The sequence below is a fragment of the Anomaloglossus baeobatrachus genome, chromosome 1 (assembly GCF_048569485.1).
Source record: "Anomaloglossus baeobatrachus isolate aAnoBae1 chromosome 1, aAnoBae1.hap1, whole genome shotgun sequence".
NCBI lineage: Eukaryota > Metazoa > Chordata > Amphibia > Anura > Aromobatidae > Anomaloglossus > Anomaloglossus baeobatrachus.
The window spans coordinates 697,002,240-697,025,474 of NC_134353.1; the positions used below are offsets into that span (position 1 = coordinate 697,002,240).

At 47.1% G+C, this 23,235-nt stretch overlaps 1 protein-coding gene across 1 annotated transcript in view; it reads left to right on the forward strand.

Annotated features, from left to right (window-relative positions):
* Positions 1-23,235, forward strand: part of LOC142298383 (serotransferrin-1-like) — a 117,770-nt gene that overhangs the window by 54,594 nt on the left and 39,941 nt on the right. Inside the window, exons 11-14 of the mRNA XM_075341764.1 lie at positions 121-180; positions 9,241-9,423; positions 11,067-11,217; positions 21,194-21,276. Coding sequence (XP_075197879.1) covers positions 121-180; positions 9,241-9,423; positions 11,067-11,217; positions 21,194-21,276 — 477 coding nt within the window. The remainder of the gene's footprint in view (positions 1-120; positions 181-9,240; positions 9,424-11,066; positions 11,218-21,193; positions 21,277-23,235) is intronic.

Here is a 23,235-nt window from a genome sequence, read left to right on the forward strand (position 1 = left end):
TCCGGCATCAAAAGCTGCATGCTGAAGACAAGTTTTGGGAATAAAGTAGCTGTATCTGTCTAACGGAATACCTTTAAAAAGCAATCATCTAAAACACTCTTTTTTTTTGTATTTCCATAGGTGATCATTCTGACTGTCTAGCAGATCCTAGAGAGCTCCTACAGGGTCTGTTAGAGAAAGGTATGATAGACTAATGATAATATGACAAATATTGATCAAGTATACTCTCAATACATGTTACTTGAGACAAACCCGAGTTTGGGTGTTGAGTGTTCAGTGTTCATATCAAAAAGACTTTACACAAAAAACAGAGTTCAGATTCGGAGTTCGGGTGCTTTACGTATGCTGACCACTCACGCGAGCATCACTGTGATCGGGTATGCTCGGTGCTCAGTCTAGTGCGAGCCGCATGCAGTGTTTGAACAACTCACACTTGGGGTAACAACGGCATGATCAGATGCAGTGTGTACAAATAAAAAAAAATTGAAAAACCCACCTGTCACTGGAAGGGATCTGTTTATGGATGGCTGCAAGGGGGCAGAGAACCAAAGTACCCAATTAGTGACTTCCATTGGGGTACAGGTCAAGTTCAGGTCCCAAACTGAGCTTAACCCCTTAGCGACCCATGATGTACTGAGTACGTCATGGATCGTGTCACTATGATTTCAACAAGCTGCCGTGGGCAGTCCCTTAAGTCACAAGACGTGATCATGTGACTTCCGGTGGTTGCCATGGTAGGTGGTAGGTGGTAAAAAAATAAAAAAAATAAAAAACCTAAAAGTTCAAATCACCTCCCTTTCGCCCCATTGAAAATTAAAGGGTTAAAAAAATAAAATATATACACATTTGGTATCACCACGTTCAGAAATGCCTGATCTATCAAAATATAAAATCAATTAATCTGATCGGTAAACAGAGTAGCGGCAAAAAAAATCTAAAATTACGTATTTTGGTCACCGGAAATTTTGCGCAAAATGCAATAACAGGCGATCAAAATGTAGGCTCTGCGCAAAAATGGTACAGTTAAAAATGTCAGCTCAAGATGCAAAAAATAAGCCATCACTGAGTCATAGATACCGAAAAATGAGAACTCTACGGGTTTCAGAAAATGGCGCAAAACGTGCGCCACTTTATTGGACAAGTTTGTGAATTTGTTAACCCCTTAAATACAAGTAAACCTATTCATGTTTAGTGTCTGCAAACTTGCACCGACCTCAGGCATCACAGTGACACATCAGTTTTACCATATAGTGAACACGGTGAATAAAATATCCCAAAAACTATTGTGCGATCATACTTTTTTTTGTAGTTTTTCCACACTTGAAATTTTTTTGTTGTTTTCCAGTACACTATATGGTAAAACTTATGGTTTCATTTAAAATTACAACTCGTCCCGCAAAAAACAAGCCCTCATATGGCAAGATGGACAGAAAAATAAAAAAGTTATGGCTCTCGGAAGAAAGAGAGGGAAAAAAACAAAACGGAAAAACGCAAGATGCCCGGGGGGGTGAAGGGGTTAATATAAAGTTTGGCTGACCCTACAGAACCAAACTTACACGGGTCCGCTCATCTCTAGTTAGAACCCATGTAGCAGGCACCCCTAGACTGTGATCTGATCACCTTAAGACTTTATAGCGATAAAGTCTGGAACAGGAAAACTGTGGGAAGACCACATGCTATGTGCGTTATAGGAATACTAAAATGTGTCCTTCTTGTGGTTTCTTAGAAAGACCTTAATAACGCTAGTATTGTTCATATGACTGCAACACCAAGCTTAATACGGTATTTTCATATGGACAGAAAAACTGTAGAGTGTCTGTCTGAAATTTCCATATTGAAAATACAATAGCGTGTACTACAATACTAGTACCAAAGTCATCCACGTGGTACATAAAAAATCTGCACAGAATCCATGGATATTAAATTGCAGTGAAAATATTAAAGGGGTGGTTCACCCATTTTTTTAATTTTCTGTAGGAGTTCTACTTACCTTTCTAGGCGTTTTCTCCATTGGCTTCTGTTTCCAGTTCTGGCACTGAGCGGCGCTATCCTGCATGCTCAGTGCCGGTCACATGACCCCCTGGAGCTCTGGAGCTGTGGCCACCAGCATCCTCTGATGTCCCGGCATATCCGGGCTCTCAAACAAGACGGGTACGTCAGAGGAGGCTGGCACCACTCACACTGAGTGACAGGGCTGTGGGCGGTGACTACCGCATATCACAGCCCAGTATCGAGGGGAGGATCCGGAGGACGTCAGTGTGGAGCCGGCGTCCTGCAGATGGTGAGGCACGGGGTGCCAGTGTACAGTACAGGGGGGGGGTTCTTCAGCTGAATCCCCCCTGCACGTAAGTATGTGATCACACTGTCCACCCGCCCGCTCTGCTGCGATGTCAGGAGAGCGGCCGGTGTCGGGCAGTGTGATCATCTGCTCCTCCCAGCAGCAAGACACTTACAGGCATGTCACCGCTGTGCTCTGCCATCTGTCCTGCTGCATGGGACCAACTGTCTGCACTCTGTCACCTGCACCACAAGTCACAGAGTGGAGACAGTTGGTGACATGTATCATCCGGTCACCTGCACAACAAGTCCCAGAGTGGAGACAGTTAGTGACATGTAGCATCCGGTCACCTGCACCACAAGTCACAGAGTGGAGACAGTTGGTGACATGTATCATCCGGTCACCTGCACAACAAGTCCCAGAGTGGAGACAGTGACATGCTCTGCTCTGACGCATAGTGTGCTGCATGTCACTATCTTTCTCCACTCTGGGACTTGTTGTGCAGGTTACCGGATGCTACATGTCACTAACTGCCCCACTCTGTGATTTCTGCTGCATAGTACCAACTGTATACACTCTCACCTGCACAACAAGTCCCAGAGTGGAGACAATGTCATGCTCTGCTCTGACACATAGTGTGCTATATGTCACTAACTGTCTCCACTCTGGGACTTGTTGTGCAGGTGACCGGATGATACATGTCACTAACTGCCCCACTCTGTGATTTCTGCTGCATAGTACCAACTGTATACACTCTCACCTGCACAACAAGTCCCAGAGTGGAGACAGTTAGTGACATGTAGCATCCGGTCACCTGCACAACAAGTCCCAGACTGGAGACAGTTAGTGACATGTAGCATCCGGTCACCTGCACAACAAGTCCCAGAGTGGAGACAGTGACATGCTCTGCTCTGACACATAGTGTGCTGCATGTCACTAACTGTCTCCACTCTGGGACTTGTTGTGCAGGTGACCGGATGCTACATGTCACTAACTGTCTCCACTCTGGGACTTGTTGTGCAGGTAAGAGTGTATACAGTTGGTACTATGCAGCAGAAATCACAGAGTGGGGAAGTTAGTGACATGTATCATCCGGTCACCTGCACAACAAGTCCCAGAGTGGAGACAGTGACATGTAGCATCCGGTCACCTGCACAACAAGTCTCTGAGTGGAGACAGTGACATGCTCTGCTCTGACACATAGTGTGCTGCATGTCACTATCTGTCTCCACTCTGGGACTTGTTGTGCAGGTGACCGGATGATACATGTCAATAACTGCCCCACTCTGAGACTTGTTCATATGAGAGTGTATACAGTTGGAACAATGCAGCCAGAAGTCACAGAGTGGAGCAAGTTAGTGACATGTATCATCCGGTCACCTGCACAACAAGTCCCAGAGTGGATACAGTGACATGCAGCACACTATGTGTCAGAGCAGAGCATGTCACCAACTTGCTCTGCTCTGTCATCTGCGGTGCTGCATGTCACGTTTTTGCCGCGATTTGGTGCGTTTTTTGCTGCGTTATTGCTCACTGCGTTTTTAATCAGTGCACAATGCCATTAAAGATTGTTGATGAAAAAAAAAGGTCTGATGTCATTTCCTTATTCAAAATGTTCATTGTATGCAGGAGAGCAGACAGCAGCTGCAGAACTACAAGGCTCAGCATCCTCCATTCACTAGTGTATGCAGGAGAGCAGACAGCAGCTGCAGAACTACAAGGCTCAGCATCCTCCATTCACTAGTGTATGCAGGAGAGCAGACAGCAGCTGCAGAACTACAAGGCTCAGCATCCTCCATTCACTAGTGTATGCAGGAGAGCAGACAGCAGCTGCTGGACTACAAGGCTCAGCATCCTCCATTCACTAGTGTATGCAGGAGAGCAGACAGAAGCTGCAGAACTACAAGGCTCAGCATCCTCCATCCAGGACTGTATGCAGTTTTTTACCCAAAAAAAAAAAAATGACATGGGCTTCGCCATATTTTTGTATGCTAGCCGGGTACAGCAGGCAGGTACGGGCTGCCCCCAACCCCCAGCTGCCTATTTGTACCTGGCTGGGAACCAAAAATATAGAGAAGCCCTTTTTTTTTTAATTATTTCATGAATTTCATGAAATAATTTAAAAAAAAAAATGACGTGAGCTTCGCCTTATTTTGGTGTCCAGCCGGGTACAACTAGGCAGCTGGGGATTGGAATCCACAGTGAAGGGTGCCCAAGCTTTCTGGGCACCCCCACTGCGAATTGCAGTCCGCAGCCACCCCAGAAAATGGTGCTTTCATAGAAATGCCATCTTCTGGTGCTGTATCCAACTCTTCCAGCTGCCCTGATGCCGGGTGGCTAGCTGGGTAATAATGGAGTTAGGGCTAGCTGTATATTATCAGCTAGCCCTAAGCCCGAAATTCATGGTGTCACGCCAATATTAGACATGGCCACCATGAATTTCTAGTAATGATAAAAAAAAAAAACACAACACACAGAAAAATATTTTTATTAGAAATAAAACACAACACAATTAGTGACTCCATCTTTATTGAAATAAACCCCCCTCCGCAGTAATCCTGGGTTAGGGTCCCGCGCCGTCCAATCCGGATCCAATATCATCTGATCGGTTTGCTGGAAGGCAAAGCGATCAGATGATGTGTCAGGTTAAAGGATGTGAATTACATCATACATCAGCTGATTGTATAAAAGCCGATTATACAATCAGCTGATGCATCAGTAGAAAAAAATAAATAAATAAATAAATAAATACATACTCACTTATGTGCTGATTACCGGCAGCTCCTGCAGCGGAGTCTGATCCTGGCCCATCACTGCAGGAGCTGCCGGTAATCAGCTGATGAAGTCCCCTGACGGCAGGATCAGCTGATAGCTGGCCGGGCGCGAAAAAGCCGGCGATACCGCGAGAATCGATCAGCTGATGCGTCAGGTGACTGCATAAGGTGATCCACCGCCAGGTCCTGCAAGCTTCGTACGTGCCCTGGGGAGACTGCACACACCCGGAGCGGCGGTACCGAGACAGGGGCTGGAAGCAGGCATGGCACCGGGACCCTGCAGACAGGTGAGTATGACATACACACACACATACACACTCACACAAACACTGTATATATACACACACACACACACTGTATATACGCACACACACTGTATATACGCACACACACTGTATATACGCGCACACACTGTATATACGCGCACACACACACACACACTGTATATACACGCACACATACACATACACTGTATATACGCGCACACACACTTTCTTCCCCTGGCTGTGTAGAGCTGCTGCTGTCTCTGTGTGATTGCTCTCAGTGCACATCCACTGGGAAGAGGCAGGGAGGAGGGTTTGGTCGGAGAGCAGAGTGGGTGTATTAGACACAATGGGTGTGTTAGATAAGCTAGACACCGCCCTAGAGCCACAAAGAATTCTGGGACTTGTAGGAACTGAACACAGGAAGTCAGAGGAGAGATTAACCCCATCAGAGCTGGAGCCAGCAATGAGCATGTGCTGCTAGTGCACAATAAAAGGTAATTTTGCTGAAAAAATATAATAGATGTGTTGAGGGGCACATATTAGCAAGATTTATCAGGAAAAAAAAAAATCCGTTTTAGTAACTGGACAACTTCTTTAAATCAGTTGCTAAAAATATATACTGCAGTGCAGATCTCCCCCTTTGCAATGTACTGAGTAAAATTTGCAGTTACACCAATGGTAAAGTCACATCGCCCAGGCAGAGTTTGGATTCACCAAAGATTTTCTCACACTGATTTACACGAAGCAGAGATCTTGCAAACTATGAAAAGTTCATACAAAAAGTATACTGGAAAATTATTTTTTGTTACACAAATGGTAAACTTTATTTACAGAAGCTATAATGTCTATTAAGGATTTGTAATAACTATGTACTCAAGTGTAAAATTTGCTTCTCAATTCCATATCTTAGGCCCCCTTCACACGTCCGTGAAACACGTGCATGTTTGTTCCGTTTCCGTATATACCGGAGACACGGACAAACATGCACCAATGTTAATCTATGATTGTGGTCACACGTGCGTTATTTCATTATGTCCGTGTGTGCGTGTCCGTGATCCGTATGTGCTTGCGTTTTGCACGGATGCATGTCCGTTATCTGCACGGAGCACGCACACGTGGACACAATGAAAGTCTATGGGTATGTGCACACACGTTAGTAAAGACGTATGCATCTACCTATAGTCCGTGTCCGTTTGGTGTTTTTATTTCTAGTGATGTCGGACATTCTTTCTATTTCTGTGTGTGTCGGTCAATCTCCCTGAGTCCGTCGGTCGGTCTCTCTGTCTCTCTGTCGGTCTCTCTGTCTGTCTGTCCCTCTCTCACAGTCTGTCGGTCAGTTTCCCCCCCTCTCTCATACTTACCGTTCCCCGATCACCGGCGCGGCGCTGCACGGCATTCACACTGCTGCGGCGGCTTTTACTATTTTGAAAAAGCCGTCCGCTCATTAAACAATCTCGAATTCCCTGCTTTCCCCGCCCACCGGCGCCTATGATTGGTTGCAGTGAGACACGCCCCCACACTGAGTGAAAGCTGTCTCACTGCACCCAATCACAGCAGCCGGTGGGCGTGTCTATACTGTGCAGTAAAATAAATAAATAAATAATTAAAAAAAACGGCGTGCGGTCCCCCCCAATATTAATACCAGCCAGATAAAGCCATACGGCTGAAGGCTGGTATTCTCAGGATGGGGAGCTGCACGTTATGGGGAGCCCCCCACCCTAACAATATCAGTCAGCAGCCACCCAGAATTGCCGCATACATTAGATGCGACAGTTCTGGGACTGTAACCGTCTCTTCCCGATTTGCCCTGGTGCGTTGGCAAGTCGGGGTAATATGGAGTTAATGGCAGCCCATAGCTGCCACTAAATCCTAGATTAATCATGTCAGGCGTCTCCCCGAGATTCCTTCCATGATTAATCTGTAAGTGACAGTAAATAAACACACACACACGAAAAAATACTTTATTAGAAATAAAAAACACAAACATATACCCTCGTTCACCACTTTAATCAGCCCGAAAAAGCCCTCCATGTCCGGCGCAATCCAGGATGGTCCAGCGTCGCTTCCAGCTCTGCTGCATGGAGGTGACCGGAGCTGCAGAAGACACCGCCGCTCCGGTCAGCTCCACGCAGCAACTGAAGATAGCCGCGAGATCAGCTGAGCTGTCACTGAGGTTACCCGCTGTCACTGGATCCAGCGTTGACAGCGGGTAACCTCAGTGACAGCTCAGCTGATCGTGCGGCACTCTTCATTAGCTGCGTGGAGCTGACAGGAGCGGCGGTGTCTTCAGCAGCTCCTGTCACTTTCATGCAGCAGAGCTGGAAGCGACGCTGGACCATCCTGGATTACGCCGGACATGGAGGTCTTTTTCGGGCTGATTAAATTGTTGAACCAGGGTATATGTTTGTGTTTTTTATTTCTAATAAAGGATTTTTTCTGGTGTGTGTGTTTATTTACTGTCACTTACAGATTAATCATGGAAGGTATCTCGGGGAGACGCCTGACATGATTAATCTAGGACTTATTGGCAGCTATGGGCTGCCAATAACTCCTTATTACCCCGACTTGCCAACGCACCAGGGCAAATCGGGAAGAGCCGGGTACAGTCCCAGAACTGTCGCATATAATGTATGCGGCAATTCTGGGCGGCTGCTGACTGATATTGTTAGGGTGGGGGGCTTCCCATAACGTGGAGCTCCCCATCCTGAGAATACCAGCCTTCAGCCGTATGGCTTTATCTGGCTGGTATTAATATTGGGCAGGACCGCACGCCGTTTTTTTAAATTATTTATTTATTTATTTTACTGCACAGTATAGACACGCCCACCGGCTGCTGTGATTGGGGGCAGTGAGACACCTGTCACTCAGCGTGGGGGCGTGTCTCACTGCAACCAATCATAGGCGCCGGTGGGCGGGGAAAGCAGGGAATACGAGATTGTTTAATGAGAGGCCGGCTTTTTCAAAATAGTAAAAGCCGCCGCAGCAGTGTGAATGCCGTGAAGCGCCGCGCCAGTGATCGGGGATCGGTGAGTATGAGAGAGGGGAGGAAACTTCAGTCACTTGGGGGATTAGCGGTCACCGGTGAATCCTTCACAGGTGACCACTAATCAGTACTCGACACAGACAGAGCCGCGGTATGAGGATGAAGTCGGGTGAAGATCACCCGAGTTCATTCTCATCGCGCAACTCTGTCGGCTGTCAGCTGACATTTATAAACGACATTGTGCATCACACACACGGACATTCCACACGGACATTCCACGTACACATACATGTTCATTCCACACGCACACACGGACGTTCTACACACAAACACGGCTAGCATACGCAATTCACACTGATGCCACACGGACCATAAAAACGGACACAAAAATGGGACACGGACCCGAAAAACGGCCCGTAACACACGTGCGTGTTTTTCACGGACGTGTGAAGGGGGCCTTAGGCTGTGTTCACATTTGCATTGCTTCTGTTTAAAAAGGTTGTTTGCTGCCAATCAGAACAGTGTATGATGCTGATCCTATTTTAGGTAATAGAAAAGAGAAACCTGGCACAGCCACATGACAGTGTAGGAAAAATATTGATCCTAAGGGCATGACCAGATGGCGTGTGCTGTGGAAGTGCGCTGACATCGTAGCCAAAGCTCTGCCTACCTGTGACGGGCTAAAGGCCAACCCATTGTGAACGAAAACCACCAACGGTGGGTGGTGTCTCTACCACATGCATTTGGCTGCACCATCTGGCCCGACTACTATGGATTGTAATGGATCCTATAAATGGATCACAATAATAATGATGATAATATTAAAGATAATAACTAATCTAAATTTTGTAACTTAGTTGCAATAGTTTCTAGCAGGCAGGGAAGCTTACATCATTGACTAACATAATGACTTACCGTACATTGTAAATATCTTTTTAGGATTCCCTCCTCTTTATGCAGTGGCTGTTAGTAAAAAAAGCATGAAAGCTGTGACCCTTCTTGATCTTGGTGGTCGTCGCTCCTGCCATGGCAGTATGTACAGTCCTGCAGGGTGGCTCCTGCTCTCAAAATACACTGTTCGGGCACCTGTGAATGAAACATGGGATTGTGACATTAATTCAGGTAGTAGAACAGAAAAATGTCATAAATGTGTATGTGTATATGTGTCTTTATATAATGATGTTAAGACAAAGTAAGAAAACCCTTCTTAGTAGTATCTAGAGATACTGGTTGTGTGGAGGTGGCACTAAGCAATAGCTTGTTTGTTCAAACGTAATAAGAATATCTGAGTATATAAATAATCAAAATGTAGATGTAGTTACATAATTATCTGTCTGTCTATGTAGCAATTGCACAGACCTATAGTATAATTCAAAGTTGTATAATCATGAAGGAGTTAATCAAAGATGATGAAGCCAGAATGTGAAGCTATAAAAGTGTTATCAGTAATGTTCACACAGAAGGAATGTACGGGAGCGCAGGCAATGTGATGTGAGAAATTGGGGAGTGAAAGCACTCCTTATTTAGTTTCAAGGTTATTCATGCTTACTTACTGTAGAATTGGATCTATCGAATTAAACTAGCTCAGTTGATGACGTTGGCTGAGAGAGAGCACGTCTGTGTGTTCATTGTCTTATATACAATGATATATTTTGGCACTGATATACAGCTAATACAGCACCGTCTCTGGATATCCCAAACGAGGACTCCATTAGCAGTCTTCAACCAAATTCCTCCCTTGACAGTTGGAAATATAATTGATTCATGCTAGAGTCCTATTCCTCTGAAGGTTCTGAAAATGTCTGCAAACATAACAGGAGACATCTCTAGTGTGTGCAAACTTTTATTTAGTGATGAGCGAGCACTACCATGCTCGGGTACTCGTAACCAGCAGTTGAATGCTTGGACGGGCTCACTCGAGTACCCGTGTATAATAGAAGTCAATGGGGAACTCAAGTATTTTTCCCCGAAGATCTTCTGGAAAATTGCTTGAGTTCCCCACTGACTTCCATTATCCTCAGTACACGAGTTGAGCCCTTCCAAGCATCCAAATTCTTGTTATGAGTACTGAGCTGAGCACCCAAGCATGGTAGTGCTCGCTCATCATTAGTTTTAATATAAAAGAGTTAACTAATTGTATGAGTATTTATACAGCCCGAATAATGCATAAGGTTTTTATGAATAGCTTATGTTCTATGGTCTGTTAGCAAAAGGACAACCTGCTAATGGGGCTTTGTCCCCTTTTAGTAATTACGTTTTGGAAAAATGAGCTATTACCTGATTTATCCATAGATATATATGATTTTTTGTCCATGTTAGTTATAGGTGGATAACCCAGTTTACAAAATCGTATTAAATTCTTCTGACTTGTAATGTCAGAGCTGATCAGGAGTGAACCATTGCTCTAATACGAGGACTACTCAATGGCATCTGCAGGAAGATTGGATGTCACACCACATATACCATCCCAACCAGGGCATTACATTATACCTATGCTTGCTTCAGATAAGACAATGTAGAGAAGGATGACAAAGAATAAAGCTCTTTACATTTAAAGGACCATGAAATTTCACCATATACAAACTATACGTTGTGAAACGGCAGGCATGTTAGGATTTTGCTGTGCCTAAGCATCAAACATATGTATTTAGTCCCATTGTTTTAAAAAAATGTTTAAAACTGTAGCAAATTAGTTAAATTCTGTACTTGAAGGTATTTTTTTTCTTTAATGATGTTATATGCTTGTTTTCATTGTCCATCTGTAGCTTATGAGAACTATTTCTGGAAGGGGTGCATGCCTGGAGGAGAACGTGGTTTATGCAAGGTGTGTGTGGGATGGGAGGAGGGTGGCCGAGTCTATGGAAGATGTGCAGCCAATCATGATGAACGTTATTATGGAAATATGGGTGCCTTAAGGTGAGTCTGGGTACAGAGATGGCAAATCTTGGTACATACATTATAATAACCATTAATTAATTCACCTTTGTTTCTGTTGACTTTATCTTTTTAGCTTTCTTTGGCTAACGTACTCTGATATCCATGTGACATGGTCAATGTAACGTTTTTTGTGTACGTTGAAAAAACGGACAGCGACAGATCAGTCGCCGTTCATCGTTTAGTAGAATGTAAGCCTATGGGCGCAGGATCCGTCTTCATCCGTCAAATGACGGAATCTGGCAAAGGATTCCGGTTTATTTAACTGAGCACGCTCCAATTTATTATTTAGCCCCCATCTTATCAGTTTAGCCACAATCTGCGATGGATCCGTTAATCTGTCGAGAAAACTGAGTGACTGATGGCAAAAAAAATTATGTGTGAAAGAGGCCTAAATTCAAAAGTGAAGCACAAATTACACTCCCAGTGGTCCCACTTCTCCCCAAGACAAGGAGACCATGCAGCATGAAATATCCTCCAGCATCAACAGGGACCGGGAAATCACTAGCAACATTGAACCTCTGGTTTTCTTTATACCAAGATTTTTTAAAACGTTTTCTGTCAAGAAGTAGTTATGTATGGTAATGACTGCAAAGCGTTGTGGAAACTAATGGCGCTATATAAGTGACTAATATAAAATAAATATATTTACAGAATAAGTGTTAACTTCAAGATGGATGGGGGACCAACTGTTAATAATTACCAGAACTGGAAACATCTGTCCCTCATTTAATAGAGGAGCATTGCACATACGTGAACATCACTCCATTAATTCTATAAGGGACTGCGAGAGATACCTAAACACTGTACTCGTTGCCAGTCAAGAATAAATAGAATAGCAGTTGGGCATGCATACTGGATACACTGACTTTTAGGGTACACTCACACAAGCGTATGAATCGGACGAATGCAATGCAAGAAAATCTCGCATTGCACTCGGACCAATGTTATTCAATGAGGGAGAGCAGATGGTCAGCTTCTTTCTCATCCAGATTCTGGATGAGGGAAAAGTCGCAGAATGCTGCGATTTTCAGCAAAAGCTGTGTCACCCGTACCCATACAAGTCTATGGGTACGAATGAAACATCGGATGATATCCGAGTGCAGTGAGCTAATCGCATCAGCTGACGATGGAGGAGATGGAAAGATTAATCCCTCCCTCTACTCCGCAGCTGTGATCCGATCGCAGTATCGGGTCACAGTCACATGACACTCGGTTCACACTGGCAGCAGAGGGGGAGTTGAGGGTCATTAGCATATTGTGGTGCCCCTGAGGCTTCAGTCACCACAAGGTACTGCACCTCATCAGAGGTGCAGTATTCATCCCGGGTACGGAAGAGGTCATTACCGGTAAACACCACAATCCACCAAAACACACAGTCAGTTGCCCTAACACCGGGACTGGGTTAGGGTAGGGTCATTTGGATAGTCACCATAAGGAATGGGATCTCCCACCCACTAGTTCAGCAACCCGGGTGGTGGAGCTACACAATGGTGAGAAAGGCCACACACACACACACACACACACACACACACAAACACACACACACACACACACGGTCAGTGATGGGGAACAAGTGAGGAGGGGAGAGAACACGGTTGCTGAGGAGAGAGCTGTGCCATAGCTCCCTCAGGACTGAGCACACAGAACAGGGTGCGGAGCCCTAGGCAGGTGGGCACTGCACGCCCCACCAGCAGAATCCACCGGGCAGAGGATTTCAAGTCTTCTGGCCCACACAAAGTGCCCGGGGCACAGCAGCATATAGAGCCAGGAGTCGTGACAGAGCAGCACCAGTAACAGACTCGCGCTGCCTGCCACATGGGACAGGAACGGAGCCAATCCAAGGTCCCAGTGTAGCTTCAAGCCGCAGGGACTCACACAACACAAAGCAAGTATGAAGGACTCACAGAAAGAAAAAACGGTTCTGACCTTCGAACTATCCGGGATCACCTGGAGCCCATGACAGCAGAGTCTATCAGTCCAAAGGCAGTGACATCTCAGTGAGTAAAGAATTTTGATTGCAACCCCTCGCTCCTTTTCTTCACCCCCTCCAACCCTGCGCTCCGCTTAAAGATTACTACTACTCCCAACCTCCCTGTGGGCCTGAGCCCTGCCTGTGGAGAGCTGTACCAACCTAGCTGCTCTACCATCTGCCCTCAGAGGAAATCTCTTGCAGCGGCGGCTCCTATTTTATCCGCACACCACAGGTGGCGTCACGAATAACTACTATCCCCATCATCATCCCCCATTTCTTGACACCGCCGGGGTCATGGAACCAGGCCTTGCTGCTGTGACATCCCACCCCCTAAACCGGCCCGGTGACGAGTAACCCCCCACACCCCGTGGGTGCGTCAATATCATATCTGATGTACTCGCATCCGATGCCATACCATCATGTGAATCCAGTCTTATTCAGGATAGCTGACTTTATCATGCAGCGGAAGATGATGAATATTTAGAGATTGCAGATAAGGGTCTGCTTATGGGAAGACTCAGCCTCCTGTACTCTCCTTCTCTGTGACAGTCCAACCCTGTGTCTGCGCTTGCCTCTTCCCCATGTCCAACTTTCATTCATATTAAAGAGTTGCATCCATCAATCAGAGAAAGAAGGTTCAGCTATGGTAGAGCCGGTCTTGTAAGCAAGCAGGACCCCTAAGCTGTTCTAGACTGTGCACCACTGTCTTCAGTGGGAGCACATGGCCCTTCTGCAGCTTTAGACCTTCATAGCCCTGAATTGCTTATCGGCTGGCTGTGCTAGTGATGTATAATACTGCTTTCTTGAAGTTCTGAAGCCCGAAGACACAGAGTACTGCTGACTGTCTTCCTCTACAGCTACATAAAGCCTGAAACGAGGCATTTTAACATAATACATTCCACCCATATTTTAACAGAAATCAAAAGGCCCCATACAGGAGCACCAGCTGTACAACCCTGATGGCAGCACCACTTTTGTGTCCAGAAAAGAAAGCAATAAACCTGCTTAAAATATTGGTGCCATTCATCAACATTGTTGTTGAATACATTTTCTTCGGCGCTCCATTGGGAGACCCAGACGATTGGGTGTATAGCTACTGCCTCCGGAGGCCACACAAAGCATTACACTAAAAAGTGTAAGGCCCCTCCCCTTCTGGCTATACACCCCCCGTGGGATCACGGGCTGCTCAGTTTTCAAGCTTTGTGCGAAGGAGGTCAGACATCCACGCATAGCTCCACTGTTTAGTCAGCAGTAGCTGCTGACTATGTCGGATGGAAGAAAAGAGGGCCCATACTTGGGCCCCCAGCATGCTCCCTTCTCACCCCACTCTTGTCGGGTGTTTGTTAAGGTTGAGGTACCCATTGCGGGTACGGAGGCTGGAGCCCACATGCTGTTTTTCCTTCCCCATCCCCCTGAAGGGCTCTGGTGAAGTGGGATCTTACCGGCCTCCAGACTCTGAGGCCGGGCTCCATCCACAGACCCGGAGATCCTGCTGGATATGGAGCTGGGTACCATCAGGGACACGGCCCTGCAACATTCAGGTACTCTGTGTCCCCTACAGACAGGCACAGAACACGCCAGAGTTGCTGGGTGTTCTAGTGCGCCGGGGACAGTAGCGCTGTGCGCTGGGGTTATATGCACTACAGCTTTGCTGAGTGGCATTATTGTGGGGAACTACCGCGCCGACTGCCACTGAAAGCTGCGGCGCGGCTGAGACCTGTGGTGCGCCGGGGACTTCGCGCCGGCCGTGCTTTTACGACGGCAGCGCTCATAAATCTAGTCCCCGGCTTTTGCGGCCTAGTTACGGTTCGTTCCCGCCCCCAACCCTGTCATTCAGGGAAGGGGAGAGACGCGATCCAATGATCAGCGCCGAGGGCTGGAGTCTTATTTACATACTCCAGCCCTCTCACTGGGCACAGTGGGACGCCAGTTTCCCGCTCTTGGTCTGAACACGCCCACGGGCCGTCCCTCTTCACAGGACGCCGGCGGCCATTCCTGCAAGCAGTCTGGCTGGAGAACGGACATAGCCCTGGGAGACCCAGACAGGGGATTCTGGTGACCACACAACCGCTCTTAAGCGGGCGGTAAGCAGCACATATGTGCTGACCCCACTAGTGCCACAGTGTTATTTTGTGTACTTGGAGGTACCAATATATATATATATGTTGCACTGTAGGTCGCTTCTTGGCTTTATACCCTAGATTGCTCTGAGGAGACAACAGCATGTCATCCGCAAAAAGCAAGGGTGCCAAGGCACGGGCTTCATATGCTGCCTGTACCGCATGTGGGGCTGATCTACCGACAGGCTCCACTGACCCCCATTGTGTGCAATGTTCGGTCCCTGTGGCACTTCGTCAGCCGGAGTCTAGGCTAGTAGTGGCCCAGGCAGAGACGCCTGTGATCCCTGCCCCGGTGACGGGGACAGAGTTTGCTGTTTTTGCTGATAAGATGTCTGTGACTATGACAAAAATTCTGGAATCTTTGCAGTCCAGGCCGGTCACTCAGACCATGGGCACTGTTGATTCATTGGCCCTTGGTCCCCCTCACTTGGAACTTATCCGTGCTTCAAGGGGGTCCCCGACATCACAGGCTGAAGGCTCGGACTCGGACGACAGTCCCAGGCAGCCTAAGCGAGCTCGCTGGGAGAGACCCTCGGCGTCATCACGCTGGTCAGGGTCTCAGCGAGAAGATTCTCTGTATGATGAGACAGTGGCAGGTTATCAGGAGTCTAGCCCTGAGACCGCTTTCAATCCGGATACCCCTGATGGTGACGCCATGGTAAATAACCTTATAGCGGCCATCAATAAACTGTTGGATATTTCTCCCCCGGCTCCTCCAGCGGAGGAGGCAGCTGCAGAGCAGGAGAAATTCCATTTCAGGTATCCTAAGCGTAAATTGAGCTCTTTTCTGGACCACTCTGACTTCAGAGAAGCAGTCCAGAAACACAATGCTTATCCAGATAAGCGCTTCTCCAAACGTCTTAAGGATACACGTTATCCCTTTCCCCCTGACGTGGTCAAACGCTGGACCCAGTGTCCAAAGGTGGATCCCCCAATCTCCAAGCTTGCGGCTAGATCCATAGTTGCGGTGGAAGATGGGGCTTCACTTAAAGATGCCAATGACAGGCAGATGGACCTTTGGTTGAAATCTGTCTACGAAGCTATCGGCGCGTCGTTTGCTCCAGCATTCGCAGCCGTGTGGGCGCTCCAAGCTATTTCAGCTGGTCTGGCGCAGGTGGACTCTGTTATACGTCCATCAGTGCCGCAAGTGGCGTCCTTAACTTCACAGATGTCTGCATTTGCAACTTATGCTATCAATGCTGTCCTGGACTCTACGAGCCGTACCTCAATGGCGTCCGCCAACTCTGTGGTGTTACGCAGAGCCTTGTGGCTAAAGGAATGGAAAGCAGATTCTGCTTCCAAAAAATGCTTAACCAGTTTACCATTATCTGGAGACAGACTGTTTGGTGAGCAATTGGCTGAAATCATTAAACAGTCCAAAGGTAAGGATTCCTCCTTACCTCAGCCTAGATCAAACAAGCCTCAACAGAGGAGGGGACAGTCGAGGTTTCGATCCTTTCGAGGCTCGGGCAGGGGCCAATTCTCCTCGTCCAAAGGGACTCAGAAGGAGCAGAGGAACTCAGATTCCTGGCGGGCTCTCTCACGCCCAAAGAAAGCAGCCGGAGGTACCGCTTCCAAAGCGGCGACCTCATGACTTTCGGCCTCCTCCCTCCGCATCCTCGGTCGGTGGCAGGCTCTCCCGCTTTTGCGACATTTGGCTGCCACAGGTCAAAGACCGGTGGGTAACAGACATTTTGTCCCACGGGTACAAGATAGAGTTCTGTTCTCGTCCTCTGTCGCGGTTCTTCAGAACTGTTCCACATCCCGACCGAGCCGATGCTCTTCTGCAGGCGGTGGGCTCTCTAAGGGCAGAAGGAGTGGTGATCCCTGTTCCCCTTCAGGAACAAGGTCAAGGTTTTTACTCCAATCTCTTTGTGGTACCAAAAAAGGACAGCTCTTTCCGTCCTGTTCTGGACCTAAAACTGCTCAACAAGCACGTGAAAACCAGACGGTTCCGGATGGAATCCCTCCGCTCCGTCATTGCCTCAATGTCTCAAGGAGATTTCTTGGCATCAATAGACATCAAAGATGCCTATCTCCACGTGCCGATTGCGCCAGAACACCAGCGTTTTCTACGCTTCGTGATAGAAGACGAACATTTTCAGTTCGTAGCCCTGCCATTCGGTCTGGCGACAGCCCCACGGGTTTTCACCAAGGTCATGGCAGCAGTGGTAGCAGTCCTGCACTCGCAGGGACACTCGGTGATCCCTTACCTGGACGATCTACTTGTCAAGGCACCCTCTCAGGAGGCATGCCAACACAGCCTGAACGTTGCGCTGGAGACTCTCCAGACTTTCGGGTGGATCATCAACTTTTCGAAGTCAAGTCTGTCACCGACACAATCACTAACGTATCTTGGCATGGAGTTTCATACTCTCTCAGCGATAGTGAAGCTTCCGATGGACAAACAGCGTTCACTACAGACGGGGGTGCATTCTCTCCTTCAAGGCCAGTCGCACCCCTTAAGACGCCTCATGCACTTCCTAGGGAAGATGGTAGCAGCAATGGAGGCAGTCCCGTTTGCGCAGTTTCATCTGCGCTCGCTTCAATGGGACATTCTCCGCCAATGGGACGGGAAGTCGACGTCCTTAGACAAGAAAGTCTCCCTTTCCCAGGCGGCCAAGGACTCTCTTCAGTGGTGGCTTCTTCCCACCTCTTTATCACAGGGGAGGTCCTTCCTACCCCCATCCTGGGAGGTGGTCACGACAGATGCGAGTCTGTCAGGGTGGGGAGCAGTTTTTCTCCACCACAGGGCTCAGGGTATCTGGACTCAGCAGGAGTCCACCCTTCAGATCAATGTTCTGGAAATCAGGGCAGTGTATCTAGCCCTACTAGCCTTCCAGCAGTGGCTGGAAGGCAAGCAGATCCGAGTTCAGTCGGACAACTCCACAGCGGTGGCATACATCAACCACCAAGGCGGGACACGCAGCCGGCAAGCCTTCCAGGAAGTCCGGCGGATTCTGATGTGGGTGGAAGCCACGGCCTCCACCATATCCGCAGTTCACATCCCGGGCGTAGACAATTGGGAAGCAGACTTCCTCAGTCGCCAGGGCATGGACGCAGGGGAATGGTCCCTTCACCCGGACGTGTTTCAGGAGATCTGTCGCCGCTGGGGAATGCCGGACGTAGACCTAATGGCGTCTCGGCACAACAACAAGGTCCCAACCTTCATGGCGCGGTCTCGCGATCAAAGAGCTCTAGCGGCAGACGCCTTAGTGCAAGATTGGTCGCAGTTCCAGCTACCCTATGTGTTTCCCCCTCTGGCACTCTTGCCCAGAGTGCTACGCAAGATCAGATCCGATTGCCGCCGCGCCATCCTCGTCGCCCCAGACTGGCCGAGGAGGTCGTGGTACCCGGACCTGTGGCATCTCACGGTCGGCGAACCGTGGGCGCTACCAGACCGGCCAGACTTACTGTCACAAGGGCCGTTTTTCCACCTGAATTCTGCGGCCCTGAACCTGACTGTGTGGCCGTTGAGTCCTGGATCCTAGCGTCTTCAGGGTTGTCTCAAGGGGTCGTTGCCACCATGAGACAAGCTAGGAAACCCACGTCTGCTAAGATCTATCACAGGACGTGGAAGATTTTCTTATCCTGGTGCTCGGCTCAGGGAGTGTCCCCCTGGCCATTTGCATTGCCTACCTTTCTTTCCTTTCTGCAATCTGGTTTGGAAAAAGGCTTATCGCTCGGCTCCCTTAAAGGGCAAGTCTCAGCGCTATCGGTATTCTTTCAGAAGCGCCTAGCACGACTTCCTCAGGTACGCACGTTCCTGCAGGGGGTTTGTCACATTGTCCCGCCGTACAAACGGCCGTTAGATCCATGGGATCTGAACAGGGTTCTCATAGCTCTACAGAAGCCGCCCTTCGAGCCTCTGAAGGATGTTTCACTTTCTCGACTCTCACAGAAAGTGGCCTTTCTAGTAGCGGTTACGTCTCTTCGGAGGGTGTCCGAACTGGCAGCGCTGTCGTCCAAAGCTCCCTTCCTGGTGTTTCACCAGGACAAGGTGGTGCTGCGCCCGATTCAGGAGTTTCTCCCTAAGGTGGTATCCTCCTTTCACCTCAATCAGGATATCTCCTTACCTTCCTTTTGTCCTCATCCGGTTCATCGGTATGAGAAGGATTTGCATTTGTTAGATCTGGTGAGAGCACTCAGAATCTACATTTCCCGCACGGCGCCACTGCGCCGCTCAGATGCACTCTTTGTCCTTGTCGCTGGAAAGCGCAAAGGGTCGCAGGCTTCCAAATCCACCCTGGCTCGATGGATCAAGGAGCCAATTCTTGAAGCCTACCGTTCTGCTGGGCTTCCGGTTCCATCAGGGCTGAAGGCCCATTCTACCAGAGCCGTGGGTGCGTCCTGGGCGTTACGACACCAGGCTACGGCTCAACAGGTGTGCCAGGCAGCTACCTGGTCGAGTCTGCACACTTTCACCAAACATTATCAGGTGCATACCTACGCGGCGGCGGACGCCAGCCTAGGTAGAAGAGTCCTGCAGGCGGCAGTTGCCTCCTCGTAGAGGAGGGCTGTTTTGCAGCGGTATCTTGAGGTATTAATTTACCCACACAGGGACTGCTTTTGGACGTCCCAATCGTCTGGGTCTCCCAATGGAGCGCCGAAGAAGAAGGGAATTTTGTTACTTACCGTAAATTCCTTTTCTTCTAGCTCCAATTGGGAGACCCAGCACCCGCCCTGTTTCCTTCGGGATTTTTGTTTTTTTCGGGTATACATGTTGTTCATGTTGAACGGTTTCAGTTCTCCGAGGTTCCTTCGGATTGAATTTGTTTAAACCAGTTATTGGCTTTCCTCCTTCTTGCTTTAGCACTAAAACTGAGCAGCCCATGATCCCACGGGGGGTGTATAGCCAGAAGGGGAGGGGCCTTACACTTTTTAGTGTAATGCTTTGTGTGGCCTCCGGAGGCAGTAGCTATACACCCAATCGTCTGGGTCTCCCAATTGGAGCTAGAAGAAAAGGAATTTACGGTAAGTAACAAAATTCCCTTCTTTTCAAAAATAGACCGTATGCTCCAAATTGATCAAAGTGGTGCAGGAAAATGTGACAATAATATTTTGAAACAAAAATTTGCATACTGTTAATAGAGAGACATAATAAATTTGGTGCACAGCATTGCGCATTTTTAGGAATAATGTTCTGCCATTTTTTTCAGCATTCTCCGAAAGTTCTCTTTGGTCTTGGAAAATAATCAGACAAGACAACTGCCTCCTCAGGCACAAAGTTGCCACTAGATTCTACACCATTGCTTAATGCACCAGAAATTATACTTTTCCTGTCTACTCACAGCAATCATTTTTGTGCAAGTAGTGCATATCAGAATCATACACGGTTATGCTATATTCACACTTTGCCTTTTTGTTGCTTTTTTATGCAAATTAAAGGCTGTTTTTACAGAAGCAACAAAAATTATGAGATTTCAGAAATCTCACGCACATGATTGCTTTTTTTTAAATCTTCAGCATGTCAATTCTTACAGCGTTTTTGCTGTGTTTTTATATCATAGCAAGCAATGAGGAGGTGCAAAGAAGCTGCAAAAAGCTCAGCCATGCGTTTTCATTTTTACTGCATTTTTGGAGAATAATACTAATTTTATTAAACATGTACTGTAGACAAATGACACATAGATTCTGCACCAATAAATGCACCAAAACATAGCAAAGCCGTCTTTTTATAACCAACTTTTTTACTGTGGAGAGCAGGTTTTGACTGGGGAAAAAAAAAAAGGAAAAAAAAGGTGTGAAGCTAGCCTAAACATTTATACCAGGGAATCACACTGTACACTATCTACATAGTTAGTCGACATCTATACAGATGATAAACTATATTTTACTTTTAAGTTTTCTGATCAATTTTTAGGTGTTTGGTTGGAGACCCTGGTGGACGCATTTATGGAGATGTTGCATTTCTGGAGCATCACACACTGCTGGATAACATAGAACGTAAGGAACTATTACAAGATTATCATGCAATTGTAACGTTTATCTTTAGTACAGAACAACTAAGTAAAAAAAGACTGGTATAATTTCTTATTTTACCCTTCTACCCAGTTAATTCTTCGGTTTCCCATTAAGTCTGTCATCATGTGATTCAAAATGGACTAGCTGCTTCTTTCTAAGTTCTATGTAGAAACAAAAGACCCTTTTCTCCGCATGAGTCACTGCAAAACTCAATGGCTGGAGGAGGAGAGAGCAGCTGGGTCAGGAATTGAAAAGGGGAATAGACAAGAGACTTGCTGTTTCTACATAGCACAGAGAAAAGAGAAAAAATTGCTGGGTACAGAACCTGTGATGTTGAGAATAATTGGCAGTCTATATGCACAGAGCTATATTACTGATCCTCCTCTGCACAGAGGCCTGCCTAAACTGGTTAAAGAGCAACTGGCAATTGGCTTCTATATAGCTGATTGGCAGCTGTTTAATGGCTGCTATAAGCCAGTGAAACCTGGACCTACAGATCAATGTACACCTTTCTGGTTCTTCTCTTTTCCAATTGTGTGCTAAGGCAAAATAAGTTACAGAAACACTTAAAAGCTTTCACCTTCAATTTTTCATTGAAAGAATTTAAGTTTTGTTTTGTTTTTTGAGGGGGGAGGGGAGGCATATTCCCAGCAACCGCTATTGTTTATAGTGTTGTACATCAAGTGTGTTGCATGTCTGGAGTTCTAGGGTATGTTCATACAGTTTTTTGTAGGGTTTTTTACTATAAACATTCACTTCTAAAAAAAAGTATTTTTTCTGCTCAATTTTGAAAGCAAAAGTGTTGTCTTTTTTTTAATTTCTTTTAAATCCAATAACTCTTTTTTTATTGAACATTTTCATATACAATTATACAACATAGAACACCCCACCTCCCCATCACACTCCAATGTCTATATACTGCTGACTGTATACAAAGAATATGCAAAGGATAATGTTTGGTCCTTTGCAAGCATTGCAGTGAATTGCAGGTTATATTGCAGCTAAGGGAAAAAGTAACTATTTAAATCATCATCCACTGCGAGTGTGATTGGGATTAAGTGTGTGACTTGTGATTCAGGGATTTTGGATTTTAGTAGGGAGTAAATGGTCCTTGCCCTGGTTGCTTAGTGTCCTCTTCCCACAAATACGCCAATATTCTCACATCTGGGACATTTTCTTGGGAGATACCAAAGGTGGTGCTCTCTGCTAAATCATGTTGCATAAAATAGTTTAGATGGGGTGGACTAGTGATGGTACCTATTAGTGCTTGTTCAGTTTTTGGTGGCATCTATGTATGTCTGTTTCAATACTCTCAGATTCCAACCTGATGACAATTTGCTATTTGTTACGGGGGTCTGTCTGATAATAAAACCCAAAGGAATATCAGACAGTCAGGGTCCACCGTGCAAAGACTCTGCTGCAGACTATGGCAGAGGATAAGGGGTATATAAGTGTGCCACTGTAAATAGTAATAGCACAAGTGCAGAATGCAATACCTCTGTTAAACTCACAGAGGAATATAATTAGGAAATAAAGCCCCTTGCTTGGAGGGTGTTTGGTATGGTCTCTGTTAATGGTCACAGAGACAAAAGCAGTGAGTGTGAAATGGCACCTACCTAGGTCCGTTCCTCTAGCGGTGCCAGGAGACAGACAGCAGCGTCGCACAAAGGTCCTACCTGCGTTCGCTCCACTAGTGTGCGAGGACACGAACCACTAGATATGGCACCTGCCTAGGTCCGCTCCACTAGTGGTGCAAAAGAGACGGACAGCAGCATAAGCCGCACAAAGCTCCTACCTATGTTCGCTCCCCTAGGATACGAACAACTGCCAGACACAGTATAAGGAACGTTACCCTAGCGGCAACGTCCACCTACAAGTAGAATCACAAGGCCCAGCCGGACCATGTGCCTCAGGCACCTGCCTATGTCCGCTCCACTAAGA